Source organism: Calidris pugnax, unplaced genomic scaffold, assembly GCF_001431845.1.
Source record: "Calidris pugnax isolate Ruff unplaced genomic scaffold, ASM143184v1 scaffold1753, whole genome shotgun sequence".
NCBI lineage: Eukaryota > Metazoa > Chordata > Aves > Charadriiformes > Scolopacidae > Calidris > Calidris pugnax.
The window spans coordinates 67,392-88,888 of NW_015094502.1; the positions used below are offsets into that span (position 1 = coordinate 67,392).

A 21,497-nucleotide genomic window follows, 5' to 3' on the forward strand; every position below is an offset into this window, starting at 1 on the left:
GTCTCAGTCTCAAAAATGAGCTATTCCAGGAAGAATCGCCTGCAATTAACAAGCTGATAATCCAAAGCGGTTTGCTTTGAGTGCACACAGTTGTAAATGAGAGCAAACTGGACCTGTGATTCCCAGAAGCAGAGAGGTGAAAGTCTGTAATAACTCTGTTGGAGGATTGTGTGAAAAGTCATGTTTCCTTCCGTTACGTTCCAAATTTTACCTGGTTTTAGGCTGCGGCATCTCTCTGAAATTGTTGCCTTGTAAGAGTTTGAAGCACTTTTGTTAAGCATGAGCACTGATCTCCAAACCTGTAATTGAATTTATGGACTCAAGGAGGTATTTGCTTGAACATTCAAGTACAAGTGGAGCTGCTGGTACCGAGAGTTGTTTGTTCTGGGGTGTTAAGGCTGGTCCTGTTCTTCCCCATCTTACCCTTTCCTCTCCCGTTACAGGTCTTGATGCAGAGTTGTCTTATGTGAGGAATGACGTGGTCAATCACTACGCGTTGTCCTTCAATCTCTTGATACCCAGTGAGACCAACAACCTGAACTTCAGCTGGCACGCCAAATCCAAGGTAAGCAGGCACGACTTCACCCTTTGAGCACCTGGTACGGGGTCTGCATCGCGTCGGGAATACCCTCTGGTAGAACTGAGCACCTTTTGTCCTTGCAAAAATCAGCATGTGGTAGGTGTGACAGAATTATTTATGGTTGCAGGCAATAAATTAATATTGTATGTATCCAAACTCCTCCTTTCGTGTTTTGAAAAGGTTAAATACTTCTTCTGCACTGTTTTATACTTCTGGCAGGCTACGTGCATATATGCACGCTGTGGAATCTCTTCTGGTGGTGCGTTGAACACACAAGAAGGGGCAGCCATGAACTGAAGCCTCTGGAAATCAAAAGTAGAGCAATTGTGTGTTAGAGATTTCTAGAAACATGTGTTTGGAGACGAGAAAAACCTATAAAAGTAGCATCTAGTAGGTTATTACTGAGCCCCGATTAAATGGAAAGGGATTTTTATTTCACTTAATCACCATAGCTGGAGCATGCAGCAACAGCTGTCACAGTGATGGTGTATGCTTTTACATTTTGAAGGATTTCCAGTTACTTAACTTGTTTTTTGTATATGAAATGATCTGATTAGTCTTTGCCAGATGTTCTTTTTTTTTTTTTTTTTTTTAAATTTTCTAGAAACATGTGTTTGGAGACGAGAAAAACCTATAAAAGTAGCATCTAGTAGGTTATTACTGAGCCCCGATTAAATGGAAAGGGATTTTTATTTCACTTAATCGCCATAGCTGGAGCATGCAGCAACAGCTGTCACAGTGATGGTGTATGCTTTTACATTTTGAAGGATTTCCAGTTACTTAACTTGTTTTTTGTATATGAAATGATCTGATTAGTCTTTGCCAGATGTTCTTTTTTTTTTTTTTTTTTAAACTTGAGCAATGGTTTTTCTTCTTTCCTTACGTAGGAGAGACTGCAGAAAGATATTCCTTCTGCCAGTGTTCTTCCCTTTGGGAGTAACTTCTTACAAGATGTGAATTTTGCCCTGCCCTGTACCTGTCTTGGGTACAGGGCAAACCAGCCCTTCTACTTGATAGTTCCAACTTCACAGGCAGTTCTCCCACTTGCCATTTGAATAGGACCTTTAAAGGAGTTTCCTTGTTGTGTTTCTACCCTTGGCATCTTGACTGAAAAATAAATTGTTAGCATAAAAGCATTCTATTATGTTTTAGAAAGGAGGGAAAAAAAGGGAAATTAATGGGGCAAAGTCAAACCAAATCCATTCAGTTGAGCGTGCAGGGATAGGATGAATTTCCAAAAGGAGCTTACAATTTAGTTGCAATAGGTCCTGTACTTTTTTTAATGAATATTTGCAGAATCAGCTTCTTAAGTGGAAACAAAATTCTGACTGTAGTTGAATGAAAGGCTTGTAAGCAATTTTGCCTCTGTAGTTTATAAAACTAATTAGAGGAGGGAGAATCTCTTGAATTCCTATGGTTTTAACAAACTGGCTTTTAAACAAGTAAGTTTCAAAGTATCAGCAAGAGATGTTTATGGTGTTGGTTGTTTTTTTAATACAGTAGCACTTGAAATTCTGCTCAGAATTTTCAGTAATGTTTTCAAGAGTGGCTTCTATTTTGGCTTTTTTTTTTTAAGTGGCATTGTCACAAAAGTCTGATATTTAGAATTCATATAAGAATTCTTCAATTTGGGCACCTAAAATCACCAGCATTCTTTGGAAGTAAGATAGAGGTTTTTTAATTTCAAGAAGAATTATGAAAAGTTATGTAGCACTTCTTTTTTTCTGATTTCTTACATGTTTTCCATCTCCCAACTATTGTTACAGGTTGAGTATAAACTGGGATTTCAGGTGGATAATCCCATGGCTATGGATATGCCCCAGGCCAACATTTCTTTACAAGGAGAAGTTCCTCGCACCCTTTCAGGTAAACTCTCCACCCCAAAAGTGCACAGCTAGTGCTGGTACTAGTCATGTTTTCTGGTGGTACTTTGTGTTTGTTTTTTTTTTTTCCCAAAATGCGTGTAGTGCTAAGAGCATAACTTTTCTCTATTAAACATAATACATTTACAGGCCTTCTGGAACAGTTATGACACTGCTACAAGAGCATTAGAGACTGAGGTTATTAGTCTGAGAGTAATATTTTTCCCCTTGTTTAGAAAAGGATAGAGATTAACCTGGAAAGGAAATGTGATTTTTTTTTTTTATGTATATGAACACATGCAAGGTTCCTGTTCCCTTTCAACAATGATTATTATCAGTTGCATGGATTTTAAAAACCACACTTTTTAAATTTCTATAGACTATAGAGATGACATTTCAAGATATGTGGGAGTTGTTAATACATTAAAGTCTTTATGGTGAAGTCTTAAACAGAGAGGACCATTTTGAGTATGTATTAGCTCCTTCATAGAATTTCTAGTATATTTTTTTCAATTATTTTTTTTTCAGGAAATACACAAGTGATCATTGTTCCTTGCTCACTTAACTATGATTACTCTAATATAATCTGTAAACTTTTAATATAGCTCGCATAAATTAATCTGAAAGCTGTGACCTTTAATGCTTTAATAGTTGCCTGAAATTACAAGGTGTGAAGACTAAAATAGAGTTTCTTAATAACAAGGTGTTTAATAATGTGCGTTGTAGGCATCATTGAAAAAGTCCCTTATTTAAATGTTCTTTGACCACAATGTCTGAAAAGTGCTCAAAGATAATTGTGATGCCTCCTTGTCTGTTTGCAGTGTTTCGTGTCGAACTCTCCTGCACTGGCAGACTCGACTCTGAGGTCACAATACTAATGCAGCTCAACTTGACAACAAACTCATCAAAAAACATCACAGTTTTAAATTTCAAACGAAGGAAAATGTGCTACAAAAGTAAGACATCAAGTTTTGAGTATTAAAAAGCTTTTAGTGTTAAAGTATGATAGGAAAAAGGAGTGGAGTAAGAGCTCCTGAGAGTGAATGTTGGAGAGGACAGGAAGAAACCAGGTAAAATTTTTGCCTTTTGGGGACTTTTGGTAAAAACAGAAGCTAATGGATGAACAAATTCCCCAAGTGTCCTGCTGCATTGACTGCCCTTTTTATGTATATAGCAGAAAGCATCTTCTCAGCTGTGCTTGGAAGGAGGAAATGAGTTTCCTCAAAACTGCAGCACTCCAGATAGTCGAGTTGTTCTAAGAATTACCAACAGAATCTACTTAGTTTATAAATTGGGATAAACTGAAAATTGGCTGTTTAGTGAATGTAAGGGGGTGTTAGTCTCTCAGACTTCGAGTACAAGGTGTTCTTGGTAGATAACGTAGACTTCCAGAAATCCCAGATTGACTCTTCTGTGTCTTGCCTTGGGAGTCTGCAAGGAGAATATGTTCTTGGATTGTTCCTGGCTCCTCTTGCTGCTTCCTAGAAGTATTTTTGTAGGCCTCAGAAGAAAAATCCCAGGAACTGTACCCTCCCTTAAAAAGAACTGTGGTATCATGTTCTCAGGCAGCGTTTGAGGATGGCCACCTCTCTGTTTACATGCTCCTCCTGGCACTGTCCAGTTTACTTGGAGCCTTGGAGGCCAGTAGTTGGCTTTTCAGAGGGGAGTTGTGACTTCTCTGGAGTGTGAATGTTGAAGGATGAACTGCTGGAGGGTGTGGGTGGAAGAGTGAGCCTGGCTTTGTAGTGCATGATGTTGTGATACTCGTGCTCCTTGCATTGATGTTACGGGAAGATCATTCTTAATTTGAAATGTATCTCTCTCTCTAGTGACAACGGAGGTATTGCTGGTAATGTTTTGAAAGACAGACACTTTTCCTTTCTTGTTTTCCTATGTACTTTTTCAAGTGTTCTGAGTGAGGGAAGTCTGCACTGCTTATGCTTTGGTATCTTACTGAGCTGCTGAAGGAGGTTTCCGTAGGCACCACGCAGTTACCTGGAGTGTGAGAGAGAGCCACCTCCTTAATTATGCAGAAGGGTTCTTACAAAGATCATGTTTCTGTGGGTTCATAAAAATGTCAGTGACTTTTTTTTTTGATGTGTGTTGATTGGTATAGAGCATCCGGGGATTTCTGATTTAATTTAGTGCAGAAGTTAGAAATATGCAGGAACTTGCTAACAGTTTTGCTCAAGGCATTCGTGATAGTTCCTCCTCAAGTTTAAAAAAAAAAAAAGAAAAGCTCTCATATTTTTCCCCTCCTCCAGATGACTTTTTCACAAGTTTATCAGGCTGAACTGGCTTACCAAGGAGTCGGAAGGGGCTGTGCTGGGGAGGAAGCAGCTTTTTGCAGCTGGGAGCAGGAAAGGGGATGTGGCAGTGGGGCTGCACCTTTGCAGCCACAGAAATCCCTTCTGTTGCCTCAACTGCGAGTGAATCCTCAGTGAGGTTCATCCAAAGCCATCTCTGCAGCCTGCTTTCCCTCAGCTTGCACTGCTTCTCTTAGTGACCAGGCTCGTAGTCAGCTTAATGAAGATTTATCCCCTCAAGGACTACTTTGATGCATGAACCTGAGTATTGTCCTTGTGTCTTTTTGTTCCATATTCATGAGTATTTAAATAGGCGTTGCCTCTCTCATCCTTCAGTTTTAAACCACTCATGACTGTAGCATCAGCTGAGAAGGCACAGTGCCCGTGGCTGCATCTCTAACCTCTTCCTAGGATGAGTAGCGTTAGGCTGGAGCCAGAATTTCTTCCAAAGGTCTTCCATGACCTTTTGGAACATTCAGTAGTTCCAAATCAATAGTATTGATTTGAACATTCAAGAAATTGTTCTATTTTATCCTGTAGTAACTGATTCTGTGAGGTCTTGGTTTAGTGTCTTAGCTAAGATCTCACATACTCTGCACCTCCTCTTTCTGCTGTCTCCTGCTTTGCACTTTGGTGGACAAGCCGGAGGTCTTTTGGAGGTAGGTAGATTCAGGGGTTCAAGCGTGGCCTTAGTGGACATGTGTCTTAGTGGTGAAAATTGTCTAACCCATGTGTCTTAAGTGTGATTTGTTACTGTACAGTGGTTACATGTTTAAAATGGAAATCTAGAGATAACTGTAGTCCTTGTGTTGAGCTGTAGTCAGCTCACATATTTGGAAAAGCAGATTTCTTTTTCCATAAATGAGGCAATTGACTTCCTGTGAAGGGCTACAATAATAAAGGTATATCAAAATTGATGGGTTTTTTTTCTCATCTGTTTAGAGCTTGAACCAGAAGTAAAATCTCCAGCATCTGATAAAAACAGCAGCAAGGCTCTCTGTAAGTAGTTCTGAGTGTACAAACGGGTTTTCATTTTTTACACCTGAAATTTGTGATGTTCTTTGTGTTTCCACAGCTTTCCCTGGGAAAACACTCCCCGTGTGGTCTGGACTATACCCAGTATTTTAGTGGTGGGGTTGGTGGGGTTTTTTTGTAGTTAATTACTTTAACTGGGAATATATACCAGTGAGAAGGAAAAAACCTATTCCAAGTCTCCTTACAGCAGTTTTTATCATGTCTTAGGGGCTCTGGTTTCTGTCCATGACTCTAATCTATTCTCTTGACTTCAGGACCTGTCTGGTTTGGTGTTTTAACTTGTCAGTATTGAGTAAGGTAGTTTCTTCTGCTCACTCCTCGCTGGAAGGACCATCGACTGACTGTGCTTAGCCTCTGTAGTACCCAAAATGGAAACATTTTTGCCAAAATGCTTTTGGAAAGCGGTGGAGCGTGTTGCTCAGTTTTCTCGTTACCACCTGCTGTCTCTTCCAGGGTAATTGTTCTCCACAACCCATCAATCAGAACTGGGGATGGCCAGGGCTACTGCCTCCTCACGTCTCCAGTCCCTCTGCCCGCGTTGCTCTTAGCCCCGTCTGAAAGCCGGCAGGGCAGACAGCCCTCTGCTGCCAAACGGCAGAGTTTTGCCCTAAAACCCACTGCACTTCCTCTGAGAAAGGGGCTTAACTGCCCTGTTAATGCTACTGCCTTAAGATCCAGGTCTGGGGACCCTAATCCATCCGTCACACCCTAAAATCAGGAGGAGAATCACAGAATTTTAGGGGTTGGAAGGGACCTTCAGAGATCTTCTAGTCCAACCTCCTGCTAAAGCAGGGTCACCCAGAGCAGGCTGGGTGTCCAGGTGGGGTTTGAACATCTCCAGAGAAGGGGACTCCACACCCTCTCTGGGCAGCCTGTTCCAGTGCTCTGGGACACTCAAAGTAAAGAAGTTTTTCCTTGTGTTGAGATGGAATTTCCCGTGTTCCAGCTTGTGCCCGTTGCCCCTTGTCCTGTCCCTGGGCATCACTGAGAAGAGTTTGACCCCATCCTCTTGCCACCTGCCTTTTGATATTGATGAGCATGGATGAGATCCCTTCTCAGCCTTCTCTTCTCCAGGCTGAACAGATGCAGGTCTCTCAGCCTTTCCACATCAGAGAGGTGCTCCATTCCCCTCTGCTGGACTCTCTCCAGCACTTCCCTGTCTTTCTTGAACTGGGGGGCCCAGAACTGGATGCAGTGCTCCAGATGGGGCCTCACAAAGCAGAGCAGAAGCTGAAGTTGTGTGCTCTGGCACATTTGGTTAATGAGTAAGCACCAATATCCCGCTGCACCTAGGTATTGGTCTCATTTCATTTACTCTCTTGGTGTGTGTCCTGGTGTGCAGGTGACTCCAGCTCTTCCAGCCCAAACCAGCAAGTCTGTGCTACTTGCCACACTGGGGCTCAGCAGAGCCAGGGGCTGGGGTTGTCCATGTTCCTGCTGTGTCTGCAGCACAGGAGCCATGGAGGGGGATGCGAGGTAGAACCAGCAGGACAAGACCATTCAGGGAGATTCCTGGCTAGCTTTGGTCCTTCAGTAGGAACCTTCCTTTTGTCCCAGTAAATAAACAGTGACATGGAGAGGTTTGCTGGGCCTTGCCCTCCTTTGCTGCAGAGTGATGCCCACTCTGGGGCTTGCCATGGTCTGCCTTGGTGGGGTGGCAGGGCACGGGGGCGACTGGGGACAGCAGCACTGGGAACTAAGAACATATTGTTTGTGGGGGTTCTTTGTGTTTGGTTGGTTTTGTTTTTTGTTTTTTTTTGCCTTTGTTCAGTTTTTGGGGGTTTCTTTGAGAAAGCTTCAGTAACTTTTCACCTTTCTGTTTCAGTCGATCCTGTAAATGCTGCTCCCACCACTTCCACCCGTGTGTTCTATATCAGCGTAGGCGTCTGCTGCGCTGTGATATTCCTGGTGGCAATCATACTGGCTGTCCTGCATCTACACAGCATGAAAAGGATAGAGTTGGATGACAGGTATGTATTCAAGCTTTCCAAGTGCATTTTTTGGGATGTTTACCTGCATTTGTGGGAGCTCTGGTCTCGAAGTGAGCACTTCGTAGTAGTTTGCAATTTCTGTTCTTGATGTCAAGCCGTAACAATCGCTACCTCTGCAGAGCAGTAGGAAGTGCCGCGCCACAGAAAGGCAGTGATTGCAGGTGCTCAGCTGTTTATGGAGGTGGGAGGGTTGTGGCTTTTGGGTTTTTGCCAGGATAATTGTGTGTAAGGACACACAGTGGGGAGATTTGGACAGAATCACATCTACAGGGATTGTCAGGTTTGAAAGAAAACTTGTCTAGGTGCCTGGGCACTGAATATATTTGTTTTTTACTGACTTGCACAGGAGATTGAATTTCAGTTTTCTCTATTTTGATTGATTTACCAGCATTCACTTTGGCCATAGGGTAAAGTCTAGGGATTATGGCTGGTTGGTTATAAAGCTGAAAACGTGGCTGTGTCCCAAACGTATTTTCCATCCTGAAAAACCAAATTGGCAGATGCACGTGGGCAGGACTTGTACTGTGAACCCCAGGGTGATAGGTTCAGCTGGGTGGGGATTAAACAGGCAGGAAGGTGGGCTGAAAAAGCAGGTGGAGTGAGGCTCTGCTGGGGCTGGGTGAATGTCTGCATCAGGTGCAACTGCTCAGCAGCAGCCGGTTTTGAAACTCTATACTTTGGAAAACAGTTGGGCCTGTGGGTGGTCACCCCTCCAGGAAAGGGTATCTTGAACTGTTTCTGTTCCTGCCTGCAGCCCCTCAGAGTAGCTCCTTCTTTTCATCTTCCTCCCTATCCATTCATCTGTTCCTTCGTGGTTTTCTTTCTGCCATTTACTCCTCTGGTGTCCCCAGACCCCTTGGGTTTTGGGAGTTGCCAGTGTAGTAAGTAGTAATGGTTTCTCAAGGTTCCTCAGTTCATTTGTCTACTTGAGAGTTTTTAATCAGTAGAAGGGGTTAAAGGATGTGCACCTTGCTTTATTTCAGAAAGGAAAAGTTACAGTTACAGAGTGTGTTAATAGTATCATCCCTGAGCCTTTGAGAGGCTGTCTCAGCCCAGCAGCATGACCAAATGTTGTTTCATCCACGCCATTGTACTCGATTCCTGTGGAGATACAAGCTGAAAAGTTCATCTAATGTTAATACTCTGTGGTTTGTGGATGTTAAAGATGTTTCAGTGCTTGGCTGAGAAACTGGTTCACTGTTGTAATTTAGCCTCAGTGTTATGGGCTGGCATTACTTAACCATCAGTGACTGCTTGATGGAGCTGCTAGTCAAGAAACTTGTGAGAGAATAAACAACTTTTGATTTGGTTTTGAATAACAAGCTCAAAATGTTGCTGTAAAAGGGGTTCTGAATCAAAGGCAATAACATTGCTAGGGTTAACGACCTCCCAGGAGCAAGAGAGGCAAAAACCCACTGCTGTTGCTCTTAATTTCAAAAACCAGAACTAAATAAAAACAAGGAAGGCTGTTAAATAGAAGCTAAAACCAGGCAGCTGAGTTTACAGGCACATGGACTATTTAAGAACATTGTATTGAAAGTTCAGAGCAAATGCTTGCATACCTCCCATCAAAGGCACTTGAAAAAGTGCCAAAGAAAGTTGGCGTGGCTTAACAGTGGGATAATGGGGGTTATTAAAAGCAAGAAGGCATCCTTCAAAACCTGATGTAGGATGCAAGTGAGAAAACTAAGAAAGCTCATAAACATGAGCAAGTTATACCTAAAAACCAGAATGAAACTGACCAAAAAAAGGTAGATTTTCAAACCTCCCACAGGTCTAAAAAGAATAATACCTTTTTCAAACTTGCCTGCAGCAGGAAGCCAGCCAAGGAGACCTATAGGGCCTGGAGGTGAGCAGACTACAAAACAAATTTCCAGCCAACAGGGGAGGTTTAGATTGAACATTAGGAAAGAATTTTTCACCGAAAGAATGATAGGGCATTGGAACAGGCTGCCCAGGGAGGGGGTGGAGTCACCATCCCTGGCTGTGTTTAAGGGCCGTTTAGATGCAGTGCTGAGGGACATGGTGTAGGGGAGGACTTTGTAGAGTAGGGGAGATGGTTGGACTCGATGATCCCAAGGGTCTCTTCCAACCTCAATGATTCTATGATTCTATAGTAGGGAAACGAAATGCAAGTTCCACATCAGTGTTTAGGGCAGTGACTGTGCCAGGACACTTCTGTCCAGGGAGCTTGAGAAGCTGAGGGAGCTGGGGGTGTTCAGCCTGGAGAAAAGGAGGCTGAGGGGAGACCTTCTCCCTCTCTCCAACTCCCTGAAAGGAGGGTGTAGCCAGGGGGGGTTGGACTCTTCTCCCAGGTCACAGGCGACAGGACAAGAGGAAATGGCCTCAAGTTGCCCCAGAGGAGGTTCAGATTGGAGATTAGGAAAAATTTTTACACAGAAAGGGTTATCAAGCATTGGAATGGGCTGCCCAGGGAAGTGGTTGAGGCACCATCCCTGGAGGTTTTCAAAAGATGGGTTGACATGGTGCTGGGGGGACATGGTTTAGTGATGGTTTTTTTTTATCAGAGTGAGGTTGATGGTTGCACTTAATGATCTTGAAGGTCCCTTCCAACCTCGACAATGCTATGATTCTATGCGCTAGTGCGAACGGTTAAAATACGCAGTAACAAGTTGCCAGCAGCAGAGAATGTTAATTCAAAAACTCCAAAGGAAGTTAAAGTGGAGTTGTTAGACCACCAAGGGTGGCTTTTAACCTCGTGCTAAACACTCTGCTGGAACCCAACACCTGGAAGACAGTGAATGTGGGAATAACTTTTAAAAAGGTTTCCAGAGAGGGATCGAGGCCAGCTGTAAATTTGTGAGCCTGGGGTTTGTATTGTGAGAATTAATAGATTGTTTTAAAGAATGAATTCAGTAGGTGCATCTGGGATTATGGTGTAATGGGGAAGTCTTGCTTCAAAACTAACAGGTTTCTCTTTGAGGGCATCACCAAGCACGTCTGAAACACCAACAAGGATGGCTAGCACTGCTTGGTCAGTGCCTGACAGCGGCCCAGGAAGCAAATGGAATGTTGATTATTTGGCAAGGCAGAGGGTTATACCCCAAAACAATCTCTTCTTTGTTCTCCCCATACAGTCAGTAGAGTGGAGAAGCTTTTAAGTTTCAAAAAAGGGGGGTGGGGGTTCTTGTGTGTGTTTGGGAAGGAGATTGAAAAGGCTTTTTCTGGCACTGCCATCTGAGCTAGTAACAGGTACTGCCTTTGCCTGTAGATTTTCTCCTCTGTTCTTAGGCTTTACAGCTCCAACAGCTCTTTTTGTAGGGTTTTGTCTATGAGGATAAGATGGAAAATACCCTGCTGTAGTTTAAGTTGTAATTTGTGCTGTCTCTTGAACACTGCGTGCAGCTGTGGTCCTTCCACCCAAAGGAGATACCTCAAAAGCATGTTGTAGGTGGCCCTGGAAGGGGGCAAGAAGTATCCTGGGAGAGAGGAATGACGAAGTGGACGGGGGCAGTTTGGGCTGTGAAAGGGAGCTGAGGCAGGTACAGTGCTACAGGGCAAACAGCCCTTTGCAGCAGTGAACCAGGGAATAGCTCTTGGGTATGTGCTGCAGCACAGGGGCTGAAGGGCAGCAGACAGGGCCAGCAGCTGGCATGCCCAGGGCAAGCAGGAGGAGATCTTGGGCTGAAACTAGGCATGTTTAGTTTGGAGAAGAGGAGGCTGAGGGGAGACCTCATTGCCTTCTACAACTACCTGAAAGGAGGTTGTAGAGAGGCAGGTGTTGGCCTCTTCTCCCAAAGGACAAACGACAAGACCAGAGGAAATGGTCTGAAGTTGGGGCAGGGGAGATTTAGATTAGATATTAGAAAGAATTACTTTACTGAGAGAGTGGTCAGGCCCTGGAACAGCCTGCCCAGGGAGGTGGTGGAGTCACCATCCCTGGAGGTATTTAAGAAATGTATAGACATGGCTCTTCAGGGCAAGGTTATTGGTTTATGGTGAGGTGTTGAGTGTGGGGTGTAGTTGGTGGGTGCAGTGTTTTTGGTGGGCGTTTGGTGTGGTGTGGGGTTTTTTGGTGTGGTTTTTTTTGGGGTTTTTTTTTGGTTTTTTTTTTTTTTTTTTTGGTTGGACTTGATGATCTCAGAGGTCCCTTCCAACCACTAAGATTCTGTGATTCTGTGAAAAAAGCAGTCAAGCTTTGCAGAGTGTTCCAGGCTCAGGCTACTGTTTTCAAACTTTCGTAGTCGTAGATTCTTAGCAGGATGTTGGTACCATGAAACAAATTGCATACAAGTCCTCTCTGGAATATAATAGTTGTGTTGTTTCTGGTATGACAGGGTGGTTCTTGCAATAAATGTTTTGTCACTTTGATTTTTTTTTTTTGAAAGTTGGGGGAAAAGTACTGGAAAATGGAGCAAATCTGCAAAACAAATAGGAGGAAGTTGTTCACGCTCAAAGATCAGAAGTGATAAGATTTTTGAGTTACATGAAATATATTCTCTTGTGGGAGGGACTCTAAAAATCACATCCTTGCAAAGTCTAGCCTGGAAAATCTTCTGGTTTTAACTTTAACACGTTAATTTTGAATTAATTTCAGCGGCAAGCAATCATGTTCATGTCCTTTTTTTGTTTTAAAACAGCATTAGTGACAGCAGTAGCTCCCAAGGGCTCTCCCAACCTTCCACGCAGACCACACAGTACCTGCGAGCTGACACGCCAAACAATGCAACGCCAGTAACCAGTAAGTGTTAATCTAATTACAGACCTTTGCAACGGACCCTCTTGGACACCACTGGGGTATTTGGTGGTGGAGATGACACCAATTAGTCCTTTCATCTTGGTGCTGCAACCCGCGAAGGGAGGCAGTGGGGGAAAAAGCCTTACAAGGGCGATATGTTTGTCATGTCTTTTGGTTCACAGCTTTGCTTGAAAGAACATTAGTTAAAAAGAGCAGTGAATTAAAAGGAAGGGTGGAGGTGTTTTATCTGTGGAGTGATGGGCTTTTGGTTGACTCTGGTCTCTGAACTGGCTCCTGGCCGAGCTGTCTGAGCACCGAGATTGGTGCGTAGAGGGTATGGGTCTACATGACCAAGCTGTGGAAGGAGGCAGGACTTAGCCCAAACTCAGTAGGCTTAAGGTACTGCTGAAGAGCCTGCTTTAAAAGATCTAAGGTGAGATATGGGTTTATATTACAAAGTGGAAAAAATGGGGGAGCCTGGCCAGAGGAACAAACTGTCTTTCTGTTAAACTCAAATTGCTGTTTTTCTCAGTAGAGTGGAAATTGCCAAGCCAAGATATAGCACCCTGGCAATCCTCAGCTTTTCAGAAAGTGTAAATTAAATGCCTCCTGTTTGCATCTGCCACCAGTGATTTTTCTCTTCCATAATCATAGAATCACAGAATGGTTAGAGTTGGAAGGGACCTTAAAGCTCATTTGGTTCCTCTGCCCTGGGCAGGGACACCTCCCACCAGACCAGGTTGCTCCAAGCCCCATCCAGCCTGGCCTTCAACCCCTCCAGGGATGGGGCAGCCACAGCTTCTCTGGGCAACCTGGGCCAGGCTCTCACCACCCTCACACCAAAGAATTACTTCCTAGTATCTAATTTAGATCCCCCTTCTTTCAATTCAAAACCATCATACCTCATCCTATCGCTACACTCCCTGATAAAGAGTTTCTCTCCATCTCTCCTGGAGCCCCCCCATCGTAGATCACATTCCGCTGTTGATGTCCTATTAACTGTTTGGTTAATTTGAATATGACCTCTGGAAACTCATTACTGAGCCTTTGGCAAAGGAGGAGAGGGGAACTTGTCATGAAGGTGGCCTACAAACCAAGCCCGTAGTGGTGATTAGACCCTCCTGACCTTGGCGAGCGTGGTGGCCACTATGCCTAGATGGGGCCTGTTTGCTGTGTTCAGTCTGTGCTGTTTCACAATGTCTCTTACCTCTTTTGGGACAGCCCTGGTAGCACTGGGGAAAGGAACATAAGAAGAAAAAAGCTTGGATGCACGAAGTAAAAAAAGACTGTTCTTAGTCCTTCCGCAATCTCATTAACCTTGTTTTCAGTAATGTTTAAATTTATTTAAAAAAAAGGCAAAATTGTCAAAGTAATTCTCAAGATTTATCTATAGTGATTCATAAACTTGTACAGGAATATTCAGACCATTCTGACTGTATTAGTGTGTCTGGATGTGTGGAAGAGCCAGGAGAGGGCACTGGTACCTCCTGCTGGGGTGAGGCATCTTCCTCACTCCAGAGTCCTCTGACAGTCTCACCCTCAGCCTTATTTCCCTGTAGTCAGGGAAGTGCAGTGTCGTGTTAATCAGCTTCCTTACGTAAGGAGGAGTTTTATTTACTTGCTCTTAATAATGAGACTTGATTACACGACACTCCATAGAAATTCCTGTGTGACTTTTTTTTTCCTGCGGATTATTGCATTCACATGACTTCACTTGTGTTTGTTGTTTAATACTGTAATCTTTTTAAGATTATATATTAATCTTTTTAAGTACACGCTGCTTGCCTGTCTTTGTGCCTGTAGGTGGTGCTGAGGTGAAGCAATGTGCTTGTGTTCTCATTATAAGGGTATTTATATCGGTTTGTTTGGCTCTGCTGGCTCCTCAGGTTATCCTACGTTACGGATAGAGAAGAATGATCTTAAAAGCGTCACTCTCATGGAAGCAAAAGCTAAAGTGAAAGACATAGCCATCTCCAGGGAGAGGATAACTCTAAAAGATGTGCTCCAAGAAGGTATTTACAGGACTCGGATGCTTGATGACTACAACACAGTGTCTATATGTTTATATATTTCATAGCTGGATTTTTCTGAAATTACTCATGGATGACGTTTCTGAGCTTCGTAACTCTGGAGGAGGAGGAGAATGATGAATGATGTTTGCATTTGGGGTGTGGGGGGGTGGGGAAAGCAGTTTCCAGAATTCATTAGAACAGGGGAGCCACTAATCGTTCAGCTTGTCTGTCTTAATAATCTGGTCCTTTAAATAAAGGAAAGGGTTAGATGGCTAAGGAATGAGGTAATTGGGGCTGTGAGTGGCAAAAGTAACTCAATTTTATAAGTTACTGCAGGAGAGCTTCTCCTAAGAAAAACAAAAAAATAAAAAAAATTAAAAAAAGACCAAAGTCCACAAAAACCTCAGTCGTCTAAACTTATCTCAATTTAGTAGCTTCTGGTTTGGAAATCTAGTCAGTAGATGCAGCGCTTACAGCTCTGATACAAAAAAACCTTGGAGATTACCTGATTCTTTTGTCTTGTTGAACGTTTACTTTGGAAGTGTTCATCCGCAACATTAGTTGGTTCTTGTGGATGTTGAATTTGGGAGAGAGACTTTAATGACCAAACCCCCGAAATATTTACCCTTACTGCTGCAACGTCAAGTCTGGGTTCCCTGAGCCTGATGAGAAGTCAAACGTGCCAAAGGTGGAGATATGAGACACTCTGCCTTTGGAGGCAGAGCTGCTGAAAGCTTTGTGTTACTGCCCGAGAGGTGGAGGGAAGATGCTAAAGCTTCCCATTCAATGTGTATTTTGACATCTCTGTCCCCAAGGAGGGGGGTCCTTCGTGCTCAACTCCAGTGTCGGCCCTGCAAAAAAACTTCCTTCACCTGTGGGATGGGCCTTGTGTTCCTCGGTGCTGTCTCTTGCCTGTAGCTGTGACCTTAGGGCTCATCCGATGCCCAGAAGTGACTCGGTGCTTCAGGTGTCCAACACTGAGGGACAGAGCTGCCCTGGTCCCCGAGGTGCAGCTTAAACGGTCGTTGAATGCAGCGTGGACACAGTTAATGCCAGGATCTTGTTTCTTGGCCTCCAGCTGTTACTTGAGTCTCTCAAAACCTTCAAATACAGAATCACAGAATCTTCTAGGTTGGAAGGGACCTTAAAGATCATCTTGTCCAACCGTCAACCTCACTGACAAAAATAGACACCCACACAACAAACAAGGAGCATCATCACTAAACCATACCTCCCAGCACTACATCAACCCGGCTTTTGAACACCTCCAGGGATGGGGCCTCAACCACCTCCCTGGGCAGCCCATTCCAAGGGCTGAGAACCCTTTCAGTGAAAAAATTTTTCCTAATATCCAGCCTGAACCTCCCCTGGCGCAACTTGAGGCCATTTCCTCTTGTCCTGTCGCCTGTGACTTGAGAAAAGAGACCGACCCCCACCTCTCTACACCTTCTACTTAGGGGACTAGAAGACGGATCCTGATGAACAACCATTAGTTTTAATTTGGGATCATGGAAGCGTTGAGCCTCTGTCACCTAAGAACAAATGAGCTCAGATGGGAAGCAGCAGCAAGTAATAAGAAACATTTGCATGAAATTTTCAAGAATTCCTACATGTCGCTGATGGAACTTAAACATATTTTGCAGATCTTGGCCAGAGATTAATTATAAATTTCAAGTAGCTTCCATAACCTCAACTAATTTAACACTTTAGTGATTTAGGAGATTGTGGTTCTGCTGTGGTGTAACCAGTTGGAAGATGCAAAGCAGCAGGTCTGAGAGGGATCCGAAAGTGCATTTTGTATTGCTGGGCTTGTGCGGTGCCTGATTCTGAACCTGCTTCAAGCTCCTATTGTATTAGATACAAGGCAAAAATCTAGGTGTCCGAAAAAATATCTGTTTCTAAAGGAATAGCTATGCTTTAGGAAATGGAACAGATGTTAACAGTAAGTGGAGCTTTATCATTTTCTGGTGAGGCAGAGAAATGGCTTAGATGGCCAGTCTGGAATACAAAGGGCATGATCTGTAAGAAGCCCAGAGGAGAGTGAGGCAGAAATGGTGTGTTTGTGGTGCTGTGTGTAAGTGTTAGAGCACGCCAGTGACATGACACCTGCTACAATATGTGTCTTTGAGGGTACTGTTAAGAAAAACCAACCACTGAAACAAGGAAACCCCAAACTGTGGACAACACAGGTGTGCTGTGTTACAGTCTTACTGTCTCTAGATATTGGATTGTATGAAAATGATTTTTCTGGTCATGACTGCTTTTATGTGCTTCCCCATTCTCTTTAATTCCAGCATTGACAAATAGATAGCTTGATATTATATTTCAATACAAGATGCTGTCTTCCCTTCGACACTTGCGTATATCTGGGTATTGGAAATATGTATTTAAGGCGCTCTAACGATGTCTTCAAGAACCAAGATAGGAAGGTTTTAGTTTCCTACTAAATAACTCATGCTGTATATTTATAGTTGCCTGTACTCTCTAGTTAAATTGCTTCTTAATGAGATTGCAATTTGAAGATCCCTGTCTTGCAGGGTTTACTTGCAGTCCCAGAGTAGATGATAGAAGTGTCGTGCTGCCCCTGTTAAGTATTCAGAAACCAAATGAGCCCCACCTTTCACGCCCAAAGATGTACAGCTGGCTCAGGCAATCCCTAGCAAAGGTCTTTCAGCCTAATCCAACAGGACAAATCAATGGGGAAGGGATGCGACATGCGAACAGACTGCATGAAGATGGTGCACACGTTGGTGCCAGGGTGATAGTGTGACACAAAACTGTTGCCACCCTGAGCTGTATAAAAAGTTAATTCTGTGTGTGTTACCACGCTGCGATTGGTCTTACTCCAGCTGCTTAATGTAGCTCCTCTTCCTGTAATAGCTTTGTTCGAATTTTGTGAATGGAAAAATGTTGGAGAGAGTGGAAGAAACCCCCAAACAAACCCAATCCTTCTAGTGGAGATGAAATATTTGAATAATGTCATACTGTGGTGTTTTGTTTTTTGTTTTTTGTTTTTTTTCAAATTGTTCCGTGTGTACTGGTTGAATGAAACCAATAGTTCTCTGAGAATACTTGCAAAAAAATTTCATCTTTGTGAGAAACATTCTTACTGGAGAATTCCAGACCTGCTGGATGAGAACAGGAAGGAGCTGGAGTTTTTACTGCAGACCATTGACAGACTGAGCTGCCACAAATAAACCCATCATTGGCATCAATACTTAATCTAGCTGGATTCTGCTGCTGCCATTAGTTCACTCTCGTGCTTGTCCCCCCAGTTTTTAGTTCTTTAAGCTTTCAGCATTTACTGCCTATAGCTCTGAATGCACCTGGAGCTGCAGAGCTGGTTGGGTTATATATTGGTGATTTAATAGGACTTTCAGGACTTATTCCTTACCAGCTCTTGTTCCTAACTTTCTGCTGTGCTGAACCATTTTAAGGTAGTGTTTTCTTAATATATATCAAATTCTGTTCATATTATCAGTGGTTTTTTACTACAGGATACTTACTAATTGTATGTCCTCTTTGTAGGCACGTTTGGGCGCATTTTCCATGGGATTCTAATAGAAGAAAAGGACCCCAGTAAAGAGAAACAAGTTTTTGTCAAAACTGTTAAAGGTACGTGTATATAAAGGAGGGTTTCTTGTGTCCAGTTGTTTGGATTGTGGTGTGTGCTGAGTCTATCAAATCTGTCTTTAAAAACAAACCCCTCCTGCCCCCAATATGCAAATTTCTTCTGCTGAAAAAGCAAAAACAATTTGGATGCTTTCCTCAGCCAGAGAGAACAGAAATCTTATATGGAAGAAAAATGCGTGTGTTTTCCACCAGTGCCTCCAATGACTGCGTCTGGAATACTTTTGCTTATTATTCTTCTAAGTAAAGAGATAATCAATTTGGTTTTTTCCTCCCAGCATGTTATTGTTGTTTCCATCCACAGCCTTTTGCCCTGTAAATTGCTGGAAAAAGGCACCTGCAAAAAAATCTTAAAAATATTTTCTCACCTTGTGTGGCTGTACAAAACGTAGGGCAAAGAGTTTCTGCCATCCTTAAACTTGGTGACCAAAGCATGAGAATTATCATTTGGAACTTAATTTATACAAGTAGAAAATATATTTCATTAGTTCAAGAAATATGTTGTTGGAGTGATTTAAATCACGGTAGGTAGATTTAAACAAGAAGGTAAGTATAGATGAAAACATATATTACATACATCCCTTCTTCTACACTCATCGTTTTAAGAGTTCTCTAGTACCTCACACCAGTTCTGCTGCATTCCCTGTACAGTGGTACAGCTCCACCAGTTAGTTTTGCCATTTCAAATGGTTCTATTAATGCCTTTGGTTTTTCATTTTACAACTTCCTTAATTCTTTCTTTAAAAAAAAAAAGTAATTAGACTTCTGTAAGAATTTCAACTTGTTTTAATTTTTTTTGCCTGGCTAGTAATTCTTAAAGATACTAATTTGAAAAAGGAAGATGGGAAGTTGGGAAGCTGCTAATTATTTTTGTTGTTGTTGAGTGTTTCTGCTACCCATTTATTCTGTACCATTTTTAAGGAAAGCATGTTGCTTAAAGAAAGCCACCTTCTGTTTATTCTTGGTGTGTTTCTCACACAATCAGGTGCTTGTAATAATAGAAAAAGTTTATGGGGAAAGCAACATAGAAATTCCTTCCCTTGAAGTGAATCATTTTCTTGAAGTCAACCTGATTTGAAGTAAAACTAGCTAAGAACAGGGTGGGATGGATGCAGTGGTCTTCTTCAGCTGCATGTTGCTCTTGATGTAGGCCCAGCAGGATGGAGAGCTTTGGCAGTGAAGACAGGTCAATGTCCCACACCATACCTGCTGCTATAACAAAATGTGGTGAAGTTACAGAATCGTGGAGTTGTCTGGGTTGGAAGGGACCTTTCAGATCATTGGGTCCAACCCTCCACCCAACGCTGCCCAAACCACCACTAACCCATGTCCCTCAGCACCTCGTCTGCCCGGCTTTTAAACACCTCCGGGATGGTGACTCCAGCGCTTCTCTGAGCAGCCTGTCCCAGTCTGTGATAACTTTAAAAGGTTTGACTTGTCAGTACCATGAGCCAGGTCCTAGCTGTGAGTAATTAACAGATGCAGGGTGAAATTAGCCTCCTTTCCTGTCTGACCAGTCCATACCTGCTACTCAGCCTGGTGTGGCTGAGCTGTGAGGTGGGGTGGGTACCGGCAGCGAAGGGGTGCTTTGTGAGCAGCAGGAGGGTAACCAGTGAGTAAATCTGTCTTGGCATGGAGAGCAGAGAGCCCCATCTCTGCTCTGGGACAACTGTTTGTGTCTCTGCTGATGGGATTCACGGAGGGCTGAATGGTGAGAATTTGCTGCTGTCACTTTTCCTGCTCTTCTTACACATCCTCGTGGGCATCCCTGGGTTCAGGGTGGCAGTGGCTCTCATTGATACTTCCATTATTTCTTCAGGAATGCTTTTGAGGTGGTACACTTTCATTCTCTAGCACTTTTCCTCCCTGTTGAGTCCAGAGAGGACTGCTCTCTCCAGAGAGTAGCTATAGAGTGTACTCTATTTTTTCAAAAATAAAAGTATGCTTCTTTCCAGCATTTTGGAGAACTTCTCCTGAATTCTGCCCTCTTCTGTTGCCCCTCCCTGCCAAACAGTTCTGTCCCTTTGCTTTTATTTGATCTCGTTTGCAAAAGACTTACCCCACAGCACGTGGGCCTGGTTGCTCCTCTGTGTATGGCAAGGCTGTCTGGCTTGGGGCATCTTTCACCCGCATCACCCCAATCCAGGATCCCCTTCGCTGTGTTCTTTGGTGGTTCTCTGCCCTGATTCAGAGTTGACAAACACTGTGGCTCTTCTGAGCCCCAAAAATTGCTGTGAGCTTGCGTAGTTTGACATCAGTATAGCGCTACTCAATCAGCTTTACTTTTTACAGCGTTGGATTAAATGACAACATTTGTGAGAACAGATCTTAATTTAGCTGCTTTCCATCGCGATTATCTAATTGCTTTACCAAAGTGGGGTCCTGTCCACTCTTAAAGCTGCATTTCTCCCTTGGGGTGGCTTGTGTCTCTGACACATTGTGCATCCTGATTTCTCTAGCCCTTCCCTTCGCAGGGAAAGGTTTTCTGGCTGCCCTGAACTGGAGCGTGGTGTCAAGGGAGTAATGGTATTCACATAATTGTTGTCTGTAGAGAATCTCTCAGCTTTTAAAAGGATCTATATGGCCAAAGTTTATAATAGATTTTGCTGATAGTTGTCTGTGAAGTAGCACTGGTTTGGGCAGCAGAACGTTGCTAGGAAAATAACTATAAACATCCCCATTTCTCCTTAGAGCAGCTCATTTGCAGTGCTAATATTAAGCAGCTTTGCCTTCATCCCCTGGCTGCGATCGCTGTGTGTGCAGCTGGGTCATGTAATAAGCTGGGAATTTGATTGCCTTGGAAAAGAAACAACCTGCAGAAGTTGTCTCTTAAGCAGACTTTTTCCTTGATCTCGTTCTTTCTGTGACCACACACACACTGCTGTTTTGGCACAAACACAGGAGTGGGGCAGGACCACAAAAGCAAGAAGGGTATGAGAGCTATTAAACTGATTTAAGTATCTCTCTTGCTGAAGGCAAAAAAAGGAGCCTGAGGGGTCATGGAAGAGAAACAAGGGAAAAAGGCTTTGTCTGTGTAGCTAATTTATCCCCCCTTTCCCTCCCCCTGAAAGGATGGGCTACTCCAGAACTGTCTTGGTTTACCTGGTGGTGCACTCTGACAAAATAAAGTCCAGTGGTTCCCTGAATGACAGAAACTAATGGGAAAGGGGGGTGTTCCCGATCCCCAGAAAAATATGAACTGAAAATGTTTCAGCAGGTGCTGTGAGGAAGAATAACCTTCTTGAGACGAAAAACCCCTCTTCTCAGCAGGATCAGAGCTTGAAAAGCTTAAGACATTGCATTGGCTCTTTTGATATTAAGGTAGTTACTTTAGCTTTAAACCTGGAATTGCTGATAGAAGAAACCCTTTGGAAGGAGAACA

At 43.3% G+C, this 21,497-nt stretch overlaps 1 protein-coding gene across 1 annotated transcript in view; it reads left to right on the plus strand.

Moving 5' to 3' along the window:
- The first annotated feature begins 437 nt into the window (after positions 1-437).
- RYK (receptor-like tyrosine kinase) overlaps positions 438-21,497 on the plus strand; it is a 47,976-nt gene continuing 26,916 nt past the window's right edge. The window contains exons 1-8 of the mRNA XM_014962923.1: positions 438-565; positions 2,347-2,446; positions 3,264-3,398; positions 5,691-5,747; positions 7,609-7,753; positions 12,376-12,476; positions 14,360-14,485; positions 18,014-18,100. Coding sequence (XP_014818409.1) covers positions 2,383-2,446; positions 3,264-3,398; positions 5,691-5,747; positions 7,609-7,753; positions 12,376-12,476; positions 14,360-14,485; positions 18,014-18,100 — 715 coding nt within the window. The 5' untranslated portion in view covers positions 438-565; positions 2,347-2,382. The remainder of the gene's footprint in view (positions 566-2,346; positions 2,447-3,263; positions 3,399-5,690; positions 5,748-7,608; positions 7,754-12,375; positions 12,477-14,359; positions 14,486-18,013; positions 18,101-21,497) is intronic.